The 25,242-nt window shown below is 40.1% G+C and overlaps 1 protein-coding gene across 2 annotated transcripts; it reads left to right on the top strand.

Annotated features, from left to right (window-relative positions):
* Positions 1–24: 24 nt before the first annotated feature.
* Positions 25–25,186, top strand: LOC134193246 (GATOR2 complex protein MIOS-B-like). 2 transcript variants are annotated; one of them, XM_062662065.1, is made up of 35 exons: positions 25–172; positions 232–265; positions 343–410; positions 6,750–6,835; positions 6,895–6,944; positions 7,007–7,065; positions 8,424–8,493; positions 8,554–8,634; positions 14,716–14,912; positions 14,965–15,006; positions 16,394–16,449; positions 16,501–16,574; positions 16,632–16,688; positions 16,749–16,823; positions 17,576–17,616; positions 17,677–17,745; positions 17,812–17,886; positions 17,953–18,019; positions 18,673–18,696; positions 18,756–18,830; positions 18,897–18,975; positions 19,725–19,796; positions 19,868–19,989; positions 22,419–22,510; positions 23,203–23,274; positions 23,341–23,415; positions 23,470–23,542; positions 23,661–23,707; positions 23,768–23,859; positions 23,917–23,958; positions 24,025–24,143; positions 24,204–24,271; positions 24,325–24,421; positions 24,482–24,596; positions 24,707–25,186. In XM_062662065.1, the coding sequence occupies exons 1-35, from the start codon at positions 71–73 to the stop codon at positions 24,792–24,794; spliced, it is 2,655 nt and encodes an 884-aa protein (XP_062518049.1). In that variant the 5' UTR covers positions 25–70; the 3' UTR covers positions 24,795–25,186. The 2 variants fall into 2 exon arrangements, with proteins under 2 accessions (XP_062518049.1, XP_062518050.1); XM_062662066.1 differs by having other exon boundaries at positions 105–172; positions 314–410.
* Positions 25,187–25,242: the final 56 nt, after the last annotated feature.

Genomic DNA, 25,242 nt, shown 5'->3' on the forward strand with positions numbered 1-25,242 from the left:
GCTCTTTGCGGTCCGGATCGTCGGTTGTGTGTCAGTTGTGTCGGCGGTGTCGACTCGGAGTGGACATCGGATGACTGCCGTTCGGTGGGACGTTTTGTCGTCTCCACGTGCGGACGATGACAGCTTTGTGACCGTGGGAACGGATTTGAGGCTCTTTGACGTCGTTGTCAAGGTCGGTATGTGAATATACGTGGAAGTGAATGGCGGTCGGACTGTTTGTTGTTGTGGTAGACTGATTCGTCGGTAGAGCCGAAGGGAGTGAACGGTGCGTATTGTTTCCGCTGTCGAGTACACTATGAGGCTCGTGTTGTAGGTTTGGTGCGACGTTTTCATGCTCTGTAGTGATGAAGATATCAAGTCGTAGATTCGCAGTGCGCTCGTCTTTGAACACCGAGGTGCCGTTGCCCAAAGTGAGTGATATTTACATGTTGGATATTTGTGGTGGTTTATAGAGACGTTAGCTCTAGAGTTTAGGTCTTTACTACACTGACAAATAGATGTATTTGTGACTTGTTAGTAATATTTATTATATGTCATACGTATCTATATATGCAAAGGAGATCTAAGAGCTGTGTGTGTGTGTGTGTGTGTGTGTGTGTGTGTGTGTGTGTGTGTGTGTGTGTGTGTGTGTGTGTGTGTGTGTGTGTGTGTGTGTGTGTGTGTGTGTGTGTGTGTGTGTGTGTGTGTGTGTGTGTGTGTGTGTGTGTGTGTGTGGGGCATAATTTATCCGGTATCCCATCGCAGTTTGCGAATCAATTTTCGTATGTTGCGAAACAGAGTCAGCTTTGTGTTGCACAAACTGCGATGCAAATGCGATGAGGAATCAGAATGTTGCATCCAAGTACAGTGGATGTCTAACTAAAAACCTCATAATGGTGCACCCAGTTCCCTTGCATAGCAAAGTGGTAGGAAGTACTATATAATATAGTAGTATATCTTTATTCAATTATGAACCATCTGTACTTGAGTGGTCATGCTGTGTAATACATGAAACTAAAGCACTTAGCAGAACACCTGTTGAAGCTATCATCTCATTAACAGAAGGGATTGCAACAGAAACAGAAAGTTGAAACAAGATAGCTATTAAGACTTCCATTGGAACTATGTAACAATGTAGAAAAGGGACAAAAGTTACAGTGTAGTCAATGTACTTGCACTTTTATATATTCGCTAATGAGAAGGTCACTACCGACTAAAATAACAAACAATCATGCAATGTGTAATTGCATGGGACCTTTCCAATGTAAAGGTCAACACAAACAGCACTGTCACAGAAACACAGGAAGTACAAACAGCACAGCTTTTCCAGCCTAAAGGTCATCACAACAGAAGTACAAACAGCACAGCATTTGTGAACTTCCAATATAAAAGCCAAAACAAACAGAAGTACAAACAGCACAACTACTGTATAAAAACATCAACGCCTACTAAATCTAAAGTTTAGTTTTGCAGGGACATGGAAGTTAGTAGCAGCAGTATGTCTCAACAAGAACTTTTGGATTTCTTAATGTATCTTAGTGTATGAAAGAGCCCAAAGTGCCTCCGAGAACTCAAAGTGATGGGAAATGTTTTGGAAGAGTCTGTCAGAAAACCAGAGAAGGCTTACGGGACCATATGGCTGCAGTATAAATCTAGAGCATTAAGCAGTCTAATCATGGCCTATCCTGTGATTTGTGCTCACCTTGAGTCAATGGCTGTAGAATCTTCAGTAAATCCGGCAGACAAAGCCCGATTCAAGAGTTACTTGAAAAGTTGACAAGCTTTAAGTTTGTGCTGCATATGCTGTTTTTCAACGCTCTGCTGAACCCTCTAGCTACATTGTCATGTCATCTGCAAGGTCATTCCGCTGACTTGACTTTCAACATTGCTAACTTAGACTCGGTTCATCTTATCCTTGGAACTTTGAAGGCTGACAACCCTGAAGTGCCATCGGAGCTGTCGCAGTTTATTGCAGCCGCAGAGAAAGATGACCAGCTGCATTTTCAAAACATAAAGCTGTCAGCCGTACAGCCAAATGTACTTAGTGCATTTATGATGTCGAGATCAGATTTCACCGAAGCTATTGGGAAATGCATTCACAATCGTTTTGATGATTTACAACAGGGATTTTTTAAAGCAGTTTGTCTCCTTGACACTAATCTGTGGCTGACTGACTGAGATGATCTTGCAGCCTTTGGTGTAGATGATGTATCTCTTGCTGTAGAGCACTTCTGTCGTCTTCTATTAAAGAACAACGTATTGCCGGATGGGGTAATGACAGACTGGACGTTCTTCAAGATGTACTGGATCAATAACTTGCGACACCATCCAAAAAATACTGCATGTATAGTCACTGCTTCTGTTCCAGTACAAAGAGAAATTCTTAAACTTTGTGCATTTGGTGTGCATACTGCTGGTGTTTCCAGACAGCAAAGCCATAGTTGAGCATGGTTTCAGTGCTATGAGGAGGATAAATAGTGATTGGCAGTCAAGTCTTAGTGAAGATACCGTAGATCACTTGATGAGGGTTGGTGTTGATGGTCCGCCATTGGCACAGTTTGACCCTACACTTGCAGTGCAACGGTTCTTCAGCACTCCAAGGAGGCCACACATTCAGCCATATGATTTAAGAAACCAGAAGTTTATGAATAGCATATTTCGCTTCTAAATTTGCATGGGCAGGGTGCCACTTGCTACTATTCAAGTAACTTCATTTCCACTTAGCTAAAGGGAATTGTGTTATATTAACAAATTTATTAGTATCATTACTATTCACAGTTTGGCACTGACTATGAACTTGCATCTGTAGACTTAGAAAAGCATGAACTGTCTGGGTATTTAATTAATTAATTAATTGCTTTGTTTTGCAAAAATATGGTTGCGACGCAATTTTGCATTACTGCTACTCAATTTGCAATTTGTGTAGCAATACTGCTATGCAAAAAAGAAATAGTAAATTATGCCCTGGTGTGTGTGTGTGTGTGTGTGTGTGTGTGTGTGTGTGTGTGTGTGTGTGTGTGTGTGTGTGTGTGTTTGTATGTAAAGAGAGCATCTCCAAGAAGTGTGAGTTGCAGTGCCACTGATATATTGCTCGTGCACCCCGAATCCATGATGCTCGACAGTGAGATTAGTCTTCTGAAGTTCTCTCATGACACGATTTCCTGTTGATGGAAACCACCTCCACTCACATGGGAATTTCTCTGGACTGGCACATAGGGTCTCCACCAAATTTAAACTGCTCATTCCTGACCTCAGACATTACGCGCAGAGCATGCCTTTTATTGCCAGTGACGTCAATAAAGCAAGATATTTAGTATATCCGGGTTCTTGAAAATACACCTATCTGTGTTTGCCTGTATACTCGCGTTGAACATCTGCCCCATTTAATACACCTGTTCACGGCAAATAGTGGCAGCAACATCTTCAAAATGACTACCTCTAACGGGACTGTCGAAATGTCAAGAGGCAGACGAGACATGACCTGGTATATATACGGGGAACAGATTATCTTGGTGCACGTGACTTTCAAGTTCCTGCTTCTTGGATATATTTCTGAATGGGATTTTTGAAATGAAACACTCGGTTACATTTTCGTTTGTCTTCAATGGGATATTAACTAACAATCAATAATCTAATCAGCCCTGGTGAAGAACAGGATCTCATCTAGTGTGTTATATTGTTCAGAAAGTTGTCATCAAGGCATATGGGCTGTACAAGTTAATTAACAAGGGTCAGTTGTTTAGGAACAGTGCAACCCAACCAGTTTCTCAAAATTCAACAGTCTGAACATATCTAAGCGATAACAAGCATGGTAGCTACGTTGCAATACCAATCGTCGGGCAGTGGAACCGGGGCATGACTGAGGGTACATTTTCCCCTCCAATATATGTAGGGGAAGGGAAAGGAAGGCCAATGCCTCTTCAATAGTGCAATAATGATCATCCAGAATGGACCTACTCTCTAATAGAAGAGCTTACTTTACCCAGATACTGTAAAGCTTCCAAAGATATGGCAGTAACAGTCCACAGCAACTCATTAGCCCAAACAATGCTTTCGTCCGACTTACAAGGAGGCTTGTTAGGATCCACGCACCCTGTCCTTGCTAGTGAATACTTCTAATCAAATCTGCCAATGAAGAAGACACTACAGATTGAAGAGTTGACCGTATTAGAGAAGTCTGTGTTTCAAGCCAACTTCCAGTACGACAAACTTAGGAGACAACTCTCCGTTCTGGTAGATATCGTCTGTAATTATGTACTCGAAGTGAAGACTGACTAGTATTTGCACAGTATAGGCCAAACCTTGGATAATACTGCCGTCAAAATTCCTTTCTTGAAATTCACAAGCCTTTTGGACTCTACAGCTGACTATACCCCTAAAACATTGGCTACGTTGTAAAGAACTTTCTCAATTCTCAGGCAATTGCTCATGTACGTCCACCACACTATTATAGAGGGACAACTGAACAACTGCCTGCGAGCTCTCATACAAGAGGACATTGTAGATAGTTTAGGCTTGAAGGAAGTCGCTGAGGAGTTTGCTTCTAATTTTACCATTGTGTTGTGTTATTACATGAAATATATCAGCATTAAAAATATACAGAAACTTGCCAATTGATTTACTTTAATTTATGCTATACGTCCACTGTTATGGTGCTATTTAATTATCATTTAATAATTATTTAACCACACCCATGTATGACAAATAGTCAATGCTCGTCTAGATCTTGCCTTTGCTTCCTCAACCCGCAACAGCTTCCACCACCCTTGACCTTGATCAAACATACTGGTCTTGAAATTCCAGCTACCCAATTCACGCATGACCAAACTGACTAATATTTAATACATTGTGTTGATTCGATTCTCCTAAAAGATGGTGAAAGTGGGATGAGAATCTAATACATGCACGTAAACTCGCCTTACCCGGCCTCCCCTTATCTGGCCACATCAGTCCAGACACCTAATCACGTCACATGTTTTAGTGTGGTCTATGTGTCCTATAGAGGGAGTCCCTCCAGCAAACGTCGATCACTCCTTTTTGTCCTAAATTTTAGTTAAAATGACGTTTTCCAGTGACATAGAGTGAACGCGAAATATATGTTACTGTATGACGTTCCGCAGTGCATGGTTTGAAATATGGATGAGATATAGAAATGCCATTTGCTTTGGGAACTGTAGAGTCTTCCAAGAACTGGACAAATTCTGAGTTAGTGACAGTGTATGTGTCAGTGTGTTTATAGTTGTTAGAATGATCAAACTGTTAGCCTGACACCCATTCACTTCGTATTTATCATTAGCGCAGGTCAAACAAAGTCAGCATGTCAAAGCATGTGGGCTGGTTTGCATAGTAGGTTTGCCTCAAATCTGTTGAGTCTGACATTGCTATGCTGTTTTGTTACCTTGTGGATGCGCATAAGTGGGTAAAGTGATCAGTTTGTTTCTGTGTCTGTCTACCTGTCTGTCTGTCTGTCTGTCTGTCTGTCTGTCTGTCTGTCTGTCTGTCTGTCTGTGCTACTGCAAATCCAGAAATTTTAGTTCTTATAAAATTTAGTACTTCTTCCCATGAAGTAGTTTGTACACATGTTATTTTAGTACAGAAGATCGGTACTGTACTGTAGCTGAATTCAAGTGCATCTATCTATAAATTTTAGTATTTATATTATTTTAGTACAACCAGGTGTCTGTACAAAAGTAACTAAAATTTCATCAGTACGGAAATTTCTGGATTTACAGTATCTGTCTGTCTGTCTGTCTATCTATTTGTGTGTTTGTCTCAATACATATATTTTCCATTTATATCAAACAGTTACATCATGAGCAACCTAACACAACAAGAAGACCATTACGGTCTTGTAGCATACAAAATTACACTGCACAAACTTTATTTTGACATTCTAATCTTGCTATGCTAATGAGTTTGTCTGAGATGACTTTTGCAGTGCAATGCTGTAAAGTCACTGAAATGATTGATCGCCACTTATTCTTGAATTCGGTCTCATTCTCGTCTTCCTTCATCCCATGCACTCTTTGCCAGCTTGTTCAAATATTTAACTGCTTATTTGCCCCAAAGGCCAAAATGTTTGAAAACAAGAGGAATGACCAATGGGCAGGACCCCTTTTGGCATCAGCTTATTTAGATTTGCAGACGAGTAAATAAACCGTATACAAAACAGCATTCTTTGATAATTATAAAGGAAAACAATGCCAGACTTTGAGACTGAATGGTTTTGTTTTAGTAATTGTGATTGTTTTGTAGATAAATTGTTGTGAAGCAGGTGTTACTTTGTTGCTGCAGAATTACATTTTGCCTTTTTCTTCTACTCTCGTTTCATTGCTGCTTCTGTTTGTCTGTCTGTTTGTCTGTTTGTGTGTCTGTCTCTCTGTGTGTCTGTCTATTTGTCTGTCACCACAAAAATTGTTAGTTCTTTACGTTGGCGCCACTGCAAGTTGAAAACTGAGAAAAACTAGTGTTTCTTTGCTTGAAAACATTGTACATGGCCCACGAATTGTCAAATTTTAACATTTCAGCACAACTTATAAGTTGTAAACATCAACAAATCAAAAAAGTTGAAACACTGATTTCTCTTTGGTTAAATTGCTGGACATGGCCTGTGAACTTCACAAATCATGCTTTTCTCATTGGCCATCTATGAGCTGCACCTACCATTGTCTGCTGGTGCTGTTACACTAACATACTTTACTTTTGCTATACTTTACAAATGCTAGTGGAATTAGGATATGTGCTTGAGAGACCTGTTGGTGTATTCTTAGTGTGTTGCCTGGAATTCATCTGTCAGTGTCAACTCGAAGTATCTAATGGCAGTTGGACAACAGAATGGCAAAGTAACTCTTACAAGGTATCTACAGTGTGAATTATAGATATTGTACAGTGTTCTAATTATATGACAATGTTTAGCTTTAGAACTTTGGATGAGCACGAACATGCTCTACACAGCTGTGAATTTAGTATGTGTAGCTTGTGGTTATGTTATCTTGATCGTTTGTCAAGGCATGTATTTTGTTATAAGATCCCAAGGCAAGTCGTCCATGTTTAGCTCTTCAGTGGAGTTCTGACTACCCAAATTTGGTAAGGACACAGATTGATATTTATGTGTGTTTTGAGAACTATTTCAAATTTAGAGTAAAGTGTTGCAGCATTTGTATTAGAACATTTGTTGTTTGTTTAACGTATACTCTTAATTAGCTTTGCCCATCAGCTTGTGTTATGCTTGTTCGAAGGTGGGGTTAATGTCTGGCTAACTCCTCGCCTACTACTAGATAAGTTGTCATGTCATGAATGAGTTTTCTATTGGTCACTGCATTTGTGGCCATCACATCTCTCTAATGTGCTGGTTTCCAACTACTGCATTGATGAAGAATTGCTGTGTCTATGCAAAGAATGTGACCCACATGACTCTTCCTGCTTCATCGATAGCTTCACGGTCTCATTCTCATGTTAAACCTCCTTACTACGCAGAGTACAACACAACAGATGGCAAGCAGGAGTAACCATCATGTGGGTGATGACGTTAACATATCTTGTCAACATATCCCAGTGGCTAAATTAATGGCAGATTTTATATTGGTGCTTGCTGAAAATCCGCCAATCCATCGAAATAGATTCCCAGCCAATATTTCATCTTATAAGGTACGTTAGTGCAGTGTCTTACTACAGTCTTTATTGCATGTCAATGTCACCTACAATGCAATTAATCTCTAGCGCTTTAGAGCTGAAAATGCATAAGGATATAGACAGCATTAAGTAGTATGTTTCCATAATTCTTGCTAGCTTTTGGCATGGTGTTAATGAGTATGTATAGTGTTGATGACTAGCATCAGTGCATACGCTACAGTCCTGGGGTAACATGTAGTTATGGCTAATGAATTTGCCAACTACTATACATGTTGTGGAAGAGACAGTAATAGGGTCACTTGGACAAGGATAGGCATGACCGGTTGGTGGGGTTAACAGATGTCGCCCTGGGCAGCAAGCTTTGCTTAGTGTGGTGGCTAGCCACATGGAGCCGCAGCAATCTTGTCAGTTGTGGCTATCTTGCCTACTTATTGTCGAAGTTCAATCAAATACAAGAAAACTTCAGCATGTGTTAGGAAGGTATTGGATTGGAGGGTAACTGATGAGCAGCAGCAGATAAGCCAAAGCAGCAAAGCAGAGTGCAAGCAGAGTGATCAGCAGGTGTGCTGCAACACATCAACCCCACCACCCCCCACACAAATACTAATCTGTGTTTGTCCATCTTTAGTCTACACATTAGCAATGGCTACGTCTGTTTATGACAGTTTTGGATTCAAAGTTTAATTGCAAATTAATGGCAGGAGACAAAAATTATAAGAAGACATAAAAATGCTATAGTCTTACATTTGCTTGCAGTTTTTTTTGTACTGTATTTGTCTTGTTTTGACTCAATTGTGTGCTGGTTTATGTAGCTGGCAGAAGGATTGGATAGATCCAAGGGTGAGGCTTCATTGTTAGTGTGGGACACAAACCACTTTTCTGGTAAACTCTGTTTTGTTGAGTTGTCGTGTACGTGCATAATGGTGTATCATGTTCTTGAAGACTTCAACGCAAAGCATTTGTTCAGCAGTCAGATAACAAGAGATACTCTTTCGTGTGTTTCAAGACCACTGACAGAATTTGGTATGGTTAGAAAGTGTTTTTGTTGTGTTTATTTGGTTGTTGTATGTTTGTTTATTTGTGTGTGTGTGTGTGTGTGTGTGTGTGTGCGTGTGATGTTTGTAAATAATGTAATGCCTGATTTTAACTTTATTACTTGTTCAGGAGTAGTGACTTACCCGGGGTTCACCCTAAAGCATAGTAGTGTGGCGTAACACCATGCTGAGCAACCCTTGCCAAGTGACCAAGGCTTTTCGCATGTGTTCTATTAGGGTACTGTACTGTACACTGTACAGCACTTATATCCCGTTGCTAGGGAAGTTCAAAGGAGCCAGTAGGCTGATAAATCTTGTATCATCCTGTTGCCACGGACGATGGGCTGATATAGGTTATCAGCACTATGGCTGATATGAATTATCAGCCAGTCCTCTTGGATGCCACCGCTTATTATACCACATGATTGAGTGCAAAAGTAATAACAAATTACAATACGTGATGCAAAAACAACAACAACAACACACAACACTACTGCGATATACACGTGCAATCTACTACTAGTATGTCAACATAAGACAACAAATCTTATATTGTCACTTGACATAGAAATTAAACACAAAGAAGCTCTCAGACGAAAATCCTTCATAGGCTTCCCCACTATCAAACTCGAGATGGTGAGAAGAACTTGAACTTGTGCCCATCTAAGTATGAGAATTCTTTCTCGTCTTGGCGATGTTCTCTTTCGCTTTCACTGATTTCTTGACTTTGGCTTGAAATAAACATGCTTTGAAGAACTGATGACTGGTGACATGGCCATTAGCTGCTCCACAGAAGATCATTTGTAGCAGTAGAGTGCCTCCAGCGATCTATGCCCAGTACATTGCTGGACAATTCTTTCTGGGACGCCTTTCTCAAACATTCACGTTGCACTCGCCACTCTAAGGCTATGATTGGTCTTTCTTGTTGCAATCCCAGCTTCATCAAACATACACTGCACCATCGTCGCGAGCACTTTCTTTCTTATCACATTCTTTGGATAATACCAAGCAGTTTTTGGACCAGACGGCAAAGTTGGCAACAGTTTCAGGTAGAAACTATCCTGACGGCAATTTTGGGAAAAGTGAACAATGTATTGGTCCAAAATGACGCAATGGCACCTCTCTTTAAGATGAAATGCAAATTGTGTCACATGCTTATTTGGATACTTCAAGGTTTTTCTTTCTCCAGGATTATTCTTTGATCCATGCTCAATGTAAGTGTAAGATTTAACAGGTTTCAGCATATCAGTGGGATTGCGTAACAGTTGATCTTTTTGTCAGCATTTGGTGTTCCAATCTTCCCTGCAAACAGAAATTGTTACCATTGAGGTAAGACCGGCACGTAGGAGAGCGAGAGGATTGCTTGCTCCAATGACACCTTTGTCCAAAGCTGTTCTTCATTCTCTGTAATTGTTTCTGTATGTTGCCTATTGGAGCCTACACCTTCCTTGTTTGCAACTGGCGATAACGGTTGTCAAGAGCGTTCCTCTCGGCCAAAAAGATTTCTTTTTTGAAAAAATTGACAGGGCACACTTGCCGCACAATTCTTTGTAGGCCACAGAGAAGTCCATGAAGTGTCGAAGGGGTGTAGTCTTCCCCTTTTGCGGATTGCACCTCAACAAGAAATTTTGAAATTCATTCTTTTAGGTTGTTGTCCGTTCTCGTTTCCAGGATGTCCAGCCTTCCAGCGTCTTGAGAACACTTTCTGTTTCGTTCTCCCATCCACTCGCTGAACAGTCTCTTTGCCCACTTGTTTGACAGATTGGTGTTGCTAGGGACGGACACCTCCTCAACAATCTTCAACTGGTCTTTGTTGATTGGTGCAGCAAAACGGCTAGGCTTTTATTCAAGTAGGCTAGACTTGACAGGGTTTGTTTGTCAGCATTGATATTTCACTCACTTTTTTACGTTTTTAACTTGGGAGATTTGGAGAAAAATCGAATTAGCCGTCGCTGTTCATTTCAGCACAGTACAACCGGGTGTGTTTCTACAAATTGCAGTGAACTTGAACTGACAAATTGAAATGGGATATAAATTGGTTATCACATGTCACTCAGGTGATATCGGATTTATCAGAGTTTTCACCCTTGAGTTTACTCGATAATTCTCGAGACGAACATGTATACAGCAAGCAGGTGATGTTAGTGTGTCTGTGTGCAATTGAACATAAAAGACGTCTCATGGTGATGAAACAGAAGGCTGTAATGACTTTGTTGTTTTCCATCTTGGGGCGGAAGGTAGTGTGACTGACCTACAGTTTAGAATCATATTGTAATGGTTGGAGTATTGGAGAGCACATCATGATATGCTGTAAGAGGCATGTCTTACAACTACACTGTTCTGCCACATTATTCTGAAATCACGGGGAGAATCCTGATCTGACAATTTGCTCAAATATTGTTTTAAAATTTGTCACACTTAGAGACAGTCTGACTGTCAGGAAATATTTACATTATGCTCAACAAAAGTCATTAAACCTAGACAAAAATGCACATAAATAAATGCACACTGTGCTATGGTTGGGTTGAGAGTGCTGAGTCTGCTGACTGTTCATCACACTTTTGAAAATTTGTCAGTGTCAGATTCTGTAGAAGCATTGCTATATTCTAGTGCCACCGTAGTGAATGCAGGGTTTTTCCATTGTGTTCACAAATCTGTCTAAATGAGTCAGTCACGTGGCCAACAATGGTTGGAAATTGCCCGATGACTTGTGCTTAAAATGTTTCTATAATGCCAGAATATTGCATGTCTTATACAGCATTTACACTAGAACTTCAGAACTGAGCCCGACCAGATAAAAAATTGTCAAGATTGCCATTATATTATACTAATAAAAATGCTTGATAAAGGCCTTGTTTGATGTCAATTTTTCCCAATAAATCAATCTCTATTATACCTATGAAATTTTTAGGATAATAGTTTACTAGAATCTTTCTAATTGCACTCTCACCTTCTGACGAAAGTTCAAGTGAAGCCAATGTACATGGTCGCTGCGTATTAGTTACCAATAATCCGCCAGTCACATTAGTCCAACAGAAACCAGCAGGACAAATGTGGTCGGAATAACGAGGTCTGACTATATGTGGCATTTTATTTAGGAGCACTTTCTATTTTTTGTTGCATCTTTTTGTATTGATGTAGACAGGTTTCATAGCTATTTTGGCTCTAGGCTAGTTGAACTTGAAAGCTTTCTGGTAAATCAATTATGGATGGGGTGTGTATGAGTCGGGTATGCTGGAAGGAAGGCGCATGAAGCTCTTGTGTGATTTCATGTCAAATCTGAAAGTAATATAGGTGTAGTCGAGTTTACTATACTGTGTATTTCATTGTTAGTCAATGAGGGGACTTGTTTTGACTTCATATTTCTGTAGTCTTCGCAAGACACGATTTTGGCATGATTTTAAGATGTGGTGTACATGTTGGTGGCATGGTTATCATCTACAAAGGATGAAATGATTAGTCAACTTTGTTATTTCCTATACCCAGCTTAGCCAAGACTTTCAAAATACAGAAGCTGTACTCGGCTAATTATTTCTATATCACAGCTACTTATCTATATATTTGAGCTACCATAACTATGTTGCCTAAACTGGATTCACTGGGTCTCATTGAATCTGCCAACAGTGAGTCAGCATTGATGCGAACTTGGGGGCTCTGTGGCATGTGCTTGTATGCAGCTGCGTAGGAAAACCCAGTTAACTAAGTACCCATATAGCTGGGCTAACTACATATGTTTGGGCTACCTTTCTGTAGATCTCAGAACCAGTTGTTGGACATCACCTTACATATGCTTTTGCGATATCCATTCAGCTAGCAGGACTGTTGTTTAAGAACAAATTCCTTACTGTTTACCCTATGTGTAGTTGTCACATGCTATTGAAACGGTAATTTATATTATTACCGAAGTTTAGTTGTGTATATAATATTTGAATTGAGGCATAAAGTTGGCTTTGTTCAAATTTTCGTATTTGTTTTGAAACACTTGGGCATACTTTACTGTTTTATGATTATGAGTTGTTATTATATCTTGTATCGTTTCTAGGTAACAGTTGTAGAATAACATCATATATGCCACTAGTATTTGAAAAATATATATTATATATTAACACGGCCGTTTCTGTTGTCTGGAAACTAAAACTGTTCAACTTTGACGTCAAACGTAAATAGAAGTTGATGTAGGGAAGAACAAGCCTTATCATGATTTTGAATTTTGTTGCACCATCAGCAACAAAAGTGTATGGTACACATACCGTATTTTCCAAATTTTAATGAATTCCAAGAATAACGAAATGCATTCTTTGGACGGGTTTTGTAGACTGTTGAGGCTTTCTTAATGCGTATTTGAGAGGATATGTCAGCAACACTTCAAAATTAGTGCAAAATGTTAGTTAATATACATGTAGGTCAGTAAGCCTAGATGTACTACAATTGTAATTGCATTAAATGGCAACAACAACATCGAGATCTTTCATTATACTCGCACATGAAACAAAGACAGTATACTGTACGTGGCACAGAAACTGGAAGTCATAGCTTCTGCCAATCGACACAGTCTGAATGTAGATAGCACCAAGTAGACTGTCAGGATGGGTAAACAGTGTGGAATAAGACGGTGAAAAAGAAGAGACAGATGACAAACCTTAGAGATTAGTACTAAATGCCTGTCCAACGTTGTGCTTCCTTGTACTAATCTTTAACGTTTCTTGCTGTGCCCATCAACATGTTCAAGACAATTAACTCATTATTGCCTTTAAGTCATGATGACCTTGTTTGCTATTCTGTATCGAAAAACTAAAGAACAGGTCATAAAGTTGTAACAATTTTGTTAAATTTCGGAAAATGTGGCACCCGACATATATGATGGGTGGCTTATTGGTACAATAACAATTCAAATGTGCATGTTTCTGGACTTTCAAATTGGCAAAGAAAGGTACATGTAGACTGCAATTGTCGCTCACTAGATGGTTTTTGGAATGATTATTAGCATTTTAATATCAATGAGCTTTCTAGTTAGTGGTTATCTGTGAAGCGTCAGGCAGCATGAGCATAAAAAGGAAATAGCTGTATGCTATACTGGGAATCATTTGTCAGTTGAAAAGTGTGCCACGAGGTAACATACTTGAAGCATGGTACCTCTTACAGATATTTTAATTAACTATAGACTCCAGACGTTGCCAATTTACCGACTGGCTTGTACATGTGCATTCACAGAGGTATTATTATTGACGCACCCAGAGCAGAGCTGACTGCAACTGGGCACGTCTACAGGTGGCAGATAGTGGTGTGGCCTTCAGATATGGAGGTTAGCTGCGATATAAGCAGGTTTCCTGTTGAATAAGCAGTCGTGGACCAACAGTGATAGTGTTATCAGGGAGGAGGGATGCAGCAGGTGGTGTTGTTTCTTCACTTAAGTTAAGTACTCCAAAATCCCAGTGACTGCACTACGACGACATAGTGAGTACAAGCCGCCATCTCAAAAGCTTGTGCCAATGTGTACTATATTTAATGGGCATTGGCAGCTCTGTTTGTGGCTAAAGGTCTGTGGTCTCAGACTGTTCATGAGTTTGGCTGATGAGGCAGACAAGACTATAGCTTCACTCTGTACTGTAGTCCAACGGCTCTGATGGCATACGTACGGAGTAATCTGTGCCGTACTCAAATGGCAGTCATAGACCTGATTTAAGTGTTGCTGGCAAGTCACATGCATCTAGGCGCATAGTTCTCTTGTTGCATCTCTTGCCCCAGAGATCTGTTTGTGCGCTCTGGACGAGAGAGTGGTTTTGTCTTGCACTTTTCTTCCAACTATATTCTCTTCTTTGTGCAGGTTCCTGTAGTTTCTTACTACGGGCCTCATGTCAATCTCTGACATAACAGACATTGAAGGAGTCATCACCGAAAGCGGTGGACATACCATTATCATTGTGTGATAGTCAGTTTAATTAACTATTGAATTAACTATTGCTAGTTGACTGTTTGTATACTGGGGACTGCATTCTGGTTATATGTGCTTGTTCATCACAGGTCTACATATTGTCTTTTCTGTGTATGTATCATTTATTTTGTCTTGTAGGGATGGTATCGGAGCCCATACTGTCTCTTGATTGGTTAAGTGGAAAATGTCTAGTGTGCTCTAGTCGACAGCACTTGCGTGTTTACGATCTGAGGGAAGAGGATTCTAAACAGGCACAGCTGGAGTTGTTCACCAAGGCTGTTTATTGTGCTAGAGTTGATCCGCACAATGAGCAGAGAATAGCGTCATTTTTTGAGGTAAACAACTACGGCATTGTTGTAGTTTCTCGATTGCTTATTGTTTGTGTAGGGTACTATTCATGTGTATGACCGACGACGATTTGACAAGCCGATATCCTCTTTTAACAGAGTCTGAACTTTTCTCTACTGATTTATTTGTATGTGCAGGGGTTGCATGCATATAAGAATTTCTCTGTGGCTATTAAGATTGGCATGATAATTTATTGCATAGCAAGTGTTTTGTCTGTTTGGCAGTTTCTTTGCTTGTTTTTTTTAATGTTTGTCAATGCATTTTTTGAAATGGTTTTCACAACGTTTATTATCTGACTATACATACTTTTACCTTTTATTCAAGTTGCCAGAGACTTTGGTGCTAATATCTTTGAGAGTTTGTTTAACCTTCAAAACTTTTGCTTTGAATTGCTGATAGTACGTGGAAGGAGTAGGTTTCCACTGAGATTTAAACTTTTTGGTGTTCTTTTGGTTTTTCTTTTTGGACAAAGACATTTGACATCTTATCTTGCTTTTGTGCCTTAACACTCAAATGCTATGGACATTAGAGGAATACATTGGTTTGTGTGTGTGTGTGTGTGTGTGTGTGTGTGTGTGTGTGTGTGTGTGTGTGTGTGTGTGTTTGTGTGTGCATGTGCAGGTGTGTGTTTGTGTATGCACATGTGATTGTCTGTCTGCTTTTCTGTGTGGCGATTTAGTTGTCTGTCAATCTGTCTTGTACGTACCATTGATGGTACAGTTGTTACTGCTGTTTTATACTCAGGCAAGACTGGCAAGTACTGTGGGCATCAATACTCAGGAGACAGAGCACAGTTACATTACTAATTCCTGAGCAAAAATGAATTAATTGCAGCAATGGTAACTGTCTGCAACTTATGCCTGAAAATTATCGAGCGAAATTTAAACGTGACTTTTCATGTTTCTTTTTGTATAGCCATTAGTGCCAGATTTAAGAGTATATTCTATTTCTCAGTTATGCTAGCCTGTAAACAGGCTTAAGACAGTTTTACAGTTAGGGAAGAACATTCAGATAATGTGCAGTGATAACAAGGCACATTTCAATAAATTGAAACATTTGCAGTAAGCAGATCGATAATATGACCTTCTGAATGGAGCAGACATTGCCAGTATCACTGGCTGGTACCCATATCTTCTCTTGGTCTTGAGGACTTCTGTAGTTGTAAAATTCACAGCTAGTTTCCAACTTCTGAGTGCTTTACTTGAAACCTACTAGATACACTCTAAACCTAAGAAGGCCAGTGCTAATCCATGGTACGTTGCTTGTCAGGGTCCTCATTCTATCTGATTGATTATTTTATTCAAATATCCCTTTGTTTTGTTTGTAAGCTTGAAAGACTTTATTATTGTCAATGTTAGAATGGGCAACCGTTTACATGTTGTAACACACTTGTAAGCATAGAACAATGCAGCTTGGTTGTGAGAAGCATAAAATGCATTCTGATGTTTCACTCCTTGACAATCTATAAATGGTGATCATTGAACGACCGTGCACGTATAGCAAGCTAGCTTGGTGTCCGACAAGGTATTTTACATGGCATTCTTACCATAACGCTTTCTATAACATTTTTGTTAGGTTTAGTTGTATAGCAGCTTTAGTAAAGGACTCATCTGTCATACGATTGTTTGATGTTCAACAGAATGAGTTTGGTAAGTTGTTAGTTTGCCAACACTTGGTTGTTTGCAGAATAGCTTCCTGCCAAATAGATTTAATGGCTGTTGAAGATGACATGCCACCACCGGTGTTGGAGAGAACAGTCCACTGTTAGATGTTATTCGATTGTGTGTGAATTTGAGGTTTTATTATCGGGTTTACTTTTACAGGTGAAGAGAAGCATATTCACTCTTTTTCCTGGATCAAATCACAGGCAAATCGCTTACTAGTTATAGGCAATCAAGGTATGTATCGAATACATTTGTGTTCAACTATTTTGTATGTGCACACACACACACACACACACACACACACACACACACACACACACACACACACACACACACACACACACACACACACACACACACCACATGTATGTGTGCTCACACACACACATTTATGAACTTACATGTGCTGGCATGCATGGTGTTACAGCTAATGTCTCATTGGCATCTGTGGCACTGTCTGCACTATTTCCTTAGCTATAACTGAATTTGATTGTAAGTCCATTTCTGTCATTTCTATATGTGCTTGCCAAGAACTAGTAGAGCTGCATGGTCTTAGAAACTTGGGTGGTAATGTGATTGATGCATAGCACATGTTTGCTTGAAATGGACAGCAATACACTAATTATTAGTTATATGAAGACTTTTGTGGAATGACATTTGTGGCTGTCAGTAAGCACAATGAATCCCATGCCATACTCTTCTACCGAAAATGTTGAAAATATGTTTTGTAGGTAGGATTATCTCATTGAAAATGTGAACAAATTACATGCCTTATGTGGTACTAACGTTTTTGAGTAGGTTTTGCTTTCTTAACAACTTAGACTGTGTGTTTGTCAATTTTTTTGTTTATTGGTCTACTGTCTGTATGTAGATACATAGGTGTGTATCTACTAGACCAGTAACCTATTTATTTGTTTTATTTTTGTATTTGTTTGTTCATTTTTGTGTGTCAACAAATGTTTCTTTGGCAATGCTGTTTGTTTCAGGTGATGTACGCGATATTGCAGTTCACGAGCGAATTCCTCTGGTACTTAACCAACACCGATTCAGTCGTCATTCTGTTTGTGTTACTTGCTGTTTGTGTCAGGCGTGGTCTGCAGACAGCCAGTTGTCATGGGGCAGTGGACCCGACTTATTTAATCATTACTGCCAAGAGGTCTTTATCAGCCATTGGTGTATGTATGTTCACGTGTTGTACATGTAGTGTCCTCACTCTCGGCAGGTTGATTCTCACTCTCACACGGATGACATCGCCGAACTGATGCGACGTCGAGCTATACAAGGATATGGCATAGATGTATTTTACATTCATGCAAAGTGATGCCGAATTTTTGTACATGTATGTCTGTTTCTTGTTTGTCAGATTGCTAAAAACTTGAACATTGTCAAAGACAACCCGGAATTGAAAGGGCTATGGAACTGGATGGATTGTATCTACTAAGTTCAATGTTTGTCGTGTTATTATGTGGTTGAGACGTCAGGTTTAATTTACAATTGTGGTGAGTAAATGCATAAGTAGGAGAGTACAAGTGGTCTCAATGAGTCATTAGTAGGAGAGTGCAAGTGGTTTTGATGCGTCATTGACTGGAAGGTCATTGTCACCCCCCAGGTGCTACATCCCTTGTGGTTATACATCAGGAATGGTCGAAACACCACAATGTGCTAAGCAACTAGAAACACACAAGCCCGGCTAGTCCTTTTGACCTTCATGGTTGTTGATAATATTATAGTTGGTCAGAGTGAGGTGGCGTGATATGATTTGTTAATTACGTAATCAATAAAGTCAAACACCAGTGGTTATGTTTATTAACTTGTTTACACATTTTATGCAGTTTATCTGCTGATCGATCAATGTCTGAAGTAGTTTATGCAAATATCAAACTGTAGTATGTGTGTGCTGTTGACTTGCTAACCATCTTTATGAGAAAACTTTGTAGTGTGAGGGGGGTAACTTTTTGCCATACAATCTTTAACAACAACATTGAAGTAAACTATTGTGTGATCACTGTAAGTATATGAGTTATAATTACAGACTGATTGTATTTATGAATTTGTGTTTTCCTTTACTTGATATTAATGTTAGACATGATGAAGCTAAAAAATCAAGGTAACATTATATTGTGCCCATATGTATGACGAAGTTTGCCTCTGAGAAGATGCATTTAGGAAAACTGAAGCCTCTTGTTGGTCATTCACAGTCTCACTATCCTGGTGTATATTCAGTGATTTGTGATAAAACTGGTATGAATGGAATGCAAGAGCTACATGTATCAGTTATGTGTCTCTCACGGAGCAACTGTTTGACAGATGACAGCAAAGCTAATGAAACCAAATATCCACTACCTGAAGACTTGTGTAACATTTGGCAACATCAAAGTCCTGAAAGGTGAGGATTGTTTTTGTTATATTTTGTCACCTGCCGTTCATCCTTCTGGTCAATTCTGCTTGTAAACTCACAGTAAATTAATTAAAATTAATTAATTAGTTATAGTTCAAATTAATGACACATAGTATTTCTTTTTTGTTGCTGATGCTGCTTGCAGATATTCATCTTTGTGGAAAGATTTGAAGTTCCTTGATTGGAAAGAATCTGAATTATTGTTTGACAGGATTGAAGCACTTGACATGTGTGGCCATGCACTTGCAATTGTTTATTATTATTTGTCACCTACACGGAGAAACATAATCATCTGGCAACTTTGACGTTCTTTTCTTGTATTTTGTGGTACTTATGGTGAGAGCAGACAAAATTAATATCATGACTGATGGTTGCAAAGTTAAGTTACCATGGCTTCTTCTTATGCATTGATCATCATAATTGATGTTATGTGCAAGGTGTCATGCAAACATGTACCAACATTGAATTGTCTGCTTTCTATTGCACGTTGTGAATATTGTATTTGGAATATCTAAAATTTTATTAGACTTTAGTTGCCAATGACTTGTAGACGCACAGACACTAGCCTTGTACCAGACCCACTCCTCTCACTGCCGTTCCCTGTATGGTGCGACATCTCAGGCGTTGTCATGTCATACAGGCCACGACAACGTTAAGGGAAGCTCTGTCTGGTACAAGGCTACACGGCACCACTGAATTATTGTTACTGCAAATTATTAAGAATATTTGTGACATAGGGAACGTGCTATGCTGCTCTGTGGATGGAACTTTGATGGTTCCGAAAGTACATTGGATGATTTTGTAAAGAGGTATGTATGGTGCATGGTCATCGATTTGGTCGTTTTAGAATGGAGTCTTGATTTACGTCTGTGTATTATAGACTGGAGATGAACGATTATTACGAAAGGGCCGCCGCTATATGTCTATTGCACGGACATATACGCCGAGCTGTGTCGACCTTGTTGAGTGGAGCTTCGGCTTCACGTAAAGATAAAGTCAGATGTGAGTGCAGTACAATGTGTCTTTAAATAATATGAATGTGGCTGATATACAATTGTCTCTGCTTCTCCTTCCATACACTTTGGGCTAGTTGAACAGTATCACTTACATTATTTCAACAGGGCAGTTGATTTTTGTTGTACAGAGGGACGTTCATAACCCAAATAGCTTCGTACCTTGCTCTGAGCATAGATGTTTTGGATTAGTAAATTTGTTTGAATTTATCAAAATGCTTGACCTTGGAAATTGTGCTTCGTTCGATATTGTAAGTGGACTACACAACATGACAACTTTGCATGTTAGTAAAGAATGAAACTTTTATCAGAATGTTTATTAAGGGGTGCATTTGTTTGACATCTACCTGAATCTCTCCCATGTATATGGCCATTTTGCTGTTTCTAGTGAGCATCTTGCTTACAATTTTGCCTTCTTGTTTTTGTGTTCAACCGACATGCTATATAACCTGAACCTCACTGCCTTGGAATATCCGTGGTCTGTATTTGGAGGCTTTGTAATTGTACTGTAGTGCACATGAGAGTTGGGATTAGTGAGGTCTGGACTAGCGAGGTTCTTCTGCATGAAAGACCACACCAACCAGTTTAGAGATGTATCTTTAGCACGAGTTCCAATTGAATGAATGTAAAGAGAAAGCAGACTGCTGTCAAGCAGTAAGATAGAAAATCATGGTGGCTTGGCTCCATATGATTTGTGGTTTGTGTATGGTTATAGGACTAGGGAAAGATGAGTAGAGCAGTGTAGGTGGTCTGACCAACTTATAGGTCTAGGCTTTATGTAAGTACAGCTTGATTTGTACATCCAATCAGCAACCAATTGTCAGCTATAGTATAGGTAAGTACAACCACCCTCTTCAGTGCAGTAGACTGTTAGCCCCATATCCAGTGTATGAGGGTGTCATATGCATTTGCTCTAGATGAATCTGAGCTGGGACATGTAATGTACACATATCTGAAGAAGCTGTAGTCATACTCTCAGGCATTTATGACTACACCAATGCTAACGGTCTCAAACAATGTAAGCCAGTCTTGATTGATGAGTTCTACAGTGTAATCTCCTGTGTACTGGTGGGCTCCTATCTAACCCAATCAGATGGTGAGACCAGACATCTTGAGAAACAACCAGACTGACATTTAGATGCACACAATGAGCTGACCTTCTGGCTATGATGCCACTCTGATACAGTACAAGTGTACTGTGGTCACTATCTGTCAGCCTTCCCACATTTGTCTACCTAACTGTCACTCACAAACCTACTGACAAACCCAGTGGTCTCTGTATACATTCAGTTACTCCCCATTCTCACACCCATACAGCAGGTCCCAGTACCACCCCAAGAAAATTTTAGTTTCCTCAGAGATCCTCAGGTCACTGCAAACAACTGGTTTAATTAACCAAATAATATTGGACAAATGTTGTGTAATAAGTACCTAGATGATACTCTGAAAGGCAATTAGTCACACAGGAGATCAAGATATTTTATTGGGAAGCTTCAAGGTCTGGGGTGGAGCTGAAATTAGGAAGAGGGGCTCTAGATTAGCAAAGTCTTCAAGAGTTATCATACACTTGGTTAACCACATACATTTTATTGCTAAAATATCAAGACCAGCATTCTACATATTGTAGTTGTACTGTACAATGATATGAGGAAATAATGCAATAAAGTTGCTGGAGTCTTCATTGAATGAAGCAAACAGGAGGCCAGGTGATAGTTAATCATAGGACTAGACAATATTATGTGTAGGAGTTCTACACTAAAGGGGATCTCCACCTCACTATGTGTAGGTTGATTATTGATGGAACCTCCTCGGTGCATGCATGATGCCAGCAGGTTTGTTTAGAATTACAAATGTTTGTTGTATTGTTCCTCATTCACATGGTCTAGTGACCCAGAAACATCACGCAAAACAAAGGAGTTGAGCACTGGTGGATCAGCTGTGTAACTTTCATATCAAATTACCACTTTGAAATCATAATACACATTGAAATAGGACCCACTAAGCTCAGCAGTGTTGCTTGTTTAATCTTTAATTTGTTTTGGAGTATGTAAAGTAGATCATTAGTGACTGCTTTTGCTTCTAGGTGTGGCCTTGGCATGTGGTCAGGCTGGGCTTAGCTGGCTGCCAGTAGTTAGTCTGCATGTGGCTGTTTATGTTGTTCCCGTGAAGAGTTGCCTTCATATGATCAACAAATATGTGCCCACTGTACTACATCCTATTATTCAGTGGTAGTTCCCTTTTTGCATGATAGTAGACTTTCAAGTGCCTTTTGAAAGCATAGAATAATGGCATGCAACTATAGCCGCACCTTGATGTCTTACAAGGTCCTTATTATGTTACACTTCACCACCCTGCTTCTTGTATGGTAGCCAATTGTGTATGTATGATCATGTTAGTGACATTGCTGCTGTTGTGTAGCTTCAACGTTGAGTCTTGTCAGTATGGCTTTGGCTGGATATTCCAACAACAAATCACTCTGGCATGAAATCTGCAGACAACACAAAGACGAGGTATAGAGAAGTCATGAGAGAGTCACATAGGGTGCCTTTCTTATGACCATAAACTAATAATTATATTTACCTTTGGAGAGGATGGAGGGTTGTCGCTCAATTGGTAAGAAAATAACCAATGCATAGCATCGATTGTTTGTACTGCTTAACTGTTGACCTGCTAGGGTCAAACTTGTACATGTTTGTGCATATTTGTGTAGACAGCTGGCATTTGCCCTTTTTGGCTAATTCAGAAAGGAATTCTATACAATAGTGTCCCTTAGTACTGTAATTTATGGCATAGAGAGGATTCTTGGTCTGAGGCATTTGACATTGACTTTGACTATGGATGCTTCCGAATGACGTCGATACTTCCAAATGACGTTGATACTTCCAAATGACACATAAATGTGGAACAGGCAACTAGAGAGTCATGTGAGACTCTGACCCTTGTTCTGTGTTGTCATGCAATTTTGTTAGTGTCTGATGTCTAACTCTCTGGCTTTCGACACGCAGGAATGTCCATCTCATCATTAAACATGCAGAGGAAAGAAAAAAGAATTTATGTGTGTAACAGCCTTTCTGCTCGATACCATTCCAATAGTTTGTCAGACACATAATCATTATTTGCTCCAGACTTCAACGATTGTTGCATCAATGAAACCGATCGACATTCGTGTAACTCTAAAAATTTTAGACAATTTTTATTTCAGATTCAAAACCCATACCTCGTTGCTGCCTTTGCGTTTCTCACCAGTGATGGACAGGACTTTGAATCAGTATTGGTAAATCCTATAGAAATGTACCCAACATGCCTCCTCCTAACCGAGAATCTTTCTGCTCTTTTTCAGCAACCACGAAATGGTCCTGGCCTACAAATCAATGATTCAGTTGCTAGTGCCTGCATGTTTCTGGATAAAACACAGGTATGGTTAGTGGCAATTGGTTGGTATACAACTTCACCTGATTGTTTGTAACAGCTTCATGCACACCTTGGTCGAGTGACTAAGGCAATGTGCGACAAGGGCAGTCTTGATGGCATTCTGTTGACAGGTATTTGTGATTTTGTGGTGTTTTGTGTTGTTGTTCATGCACCAGTGTCCTCCCGTTTGAGTCAGTTGTGGATGCTCAATTACATGATTTGTGGTCATTACCGTGTGCTAATTGGTAGGTCTCAGCAAACTTGGACTTGAGCTTCTTCAGAAATATGTCGAAAAGGTGCGGAATAATGAGTTTTGTAAATGAGGTGAGTTTTCATCCGATTGTGTTGGCTTGCAGACTGGAGATGTGCAAACAGCGTGTCTGGCGGTGTGTCACGCGGGGGATACACAGTTAACGAATGATTCCAGATTCATTGCCTGGATGGAAGCGTACAGTAGTTTTCACTCTATTGTTTATTCAACGCACAGTTAATTTGTTCTCAACAGGTATGGCTGTCTATTGGACATGTGGCAGCTATGGAAAGAAAGGTTTCTTTGCCGTCGCGTTTGAGCTCTCTGGATGCTGTGGCTATAACTTTAATGTGTTTGGTCTAGAGCCGAGTTGGATGTTGAACGCCTGATGCTTACTGCAGCCACCAAGCCTTCACAACAGGTCTTTGTTACGTGTACTTTCTGTGGTAAATCGGTGTCAACCGAGACGGCAGCGTCATCCGGTGAGGCGTTTCGATCGGCGAACGCGAATTCAGTGTAGAAATCAGTCATGACTTGATTAGATTCACACCGCACCAGACCGTCCATGATGCCACAATCTGCAACGATGAGCGGACAGACCAAACCTCGGGTAAATGATGTTCTGTACTCGTTGATAGGTACATAGTATAAATGGTGATACAGATAACGAGTTGTCCTGGCTGTCGAAAACCACTTCCGCGCTGTTCAGTGTGTTTGTTGAATCTTGGCACTGCCTCCAGTCCCGTTAGACTTCACCCCTGTGAGTGATAAGCTTCACGTGAGGCAATAGTGGATAACTAATCGTTGTCATGTCTTGCAGCGTCTAGTAATCAACCGCCTAAGTCCACTAAAAGAGCGTCGTTTGACAGTTGGTTCACATGGTGTCAAACTTGTCGCCACGGAGGTCACGCCAGTCATTTGGTTGAATGGTTCAGGTACTAACCGAATTCACTGCGTGGGAATTTTAGATTGTGTGTGCAGTGATACACTCACGTTGGAATTACCGTAGAAACCCCAAGTGCAGATCATCTTTGTTTTGTAACAGGGACCACACTGAATGTGCAGTCACATCCTGCTCCTGTCGGTGTATGAGCCTTGACAGCACCGCTCATCACATTGCCGCATCAAGTTAGCACCGGAAACTACCGAAAAATGTTGCTGGGCTCTCATAGTGAGAACACAGACGCGTTTAGCGTTAGAAATTTCTTTCACGTTTTCTTTTTTTTATTCCACTCTGTGAGTGAGTGTACTTTTGTGTGAAAAGCATTGCGGCAATCGTTCGTTTGCGCAGAACTTCAATGGATGCCCGGCATCACTTGGCTTACTCGTGTGTAAATAGAGCGGCCTGTCTGCCCTATTTCGCGCCGCCTAAACCACGCCTATCGCTTTTGGTATGTTGTTGACGTGAATACGTAGTACGTTGTATCCTCATGAGCTGCGCGTCATAGTTTTGTCTCCAACCAACATTTGACAATTGTTCATTGAGATAAGCAGACAGACGGTTTTGCAGTACGTGTATATGCACCAGGCAACGGTCTGACGGTAGGATAAGTACCAAGCAGGAGGTGCAGGCTAGAGGAG

This window comes from Corticium candelabrum, chromosome 17 (genome assembly GCF_963422355.1).
Source record: "Corticium candelabrum chromosome 17, ooCorCand1.1, whole genome shotgun sequence".
NCBI lineage: Eukaryota > Metazoa > Porifera > Homoscleromorpha > Homosclerophorida > Plakinidae > Corticium > Corticium candelabrum.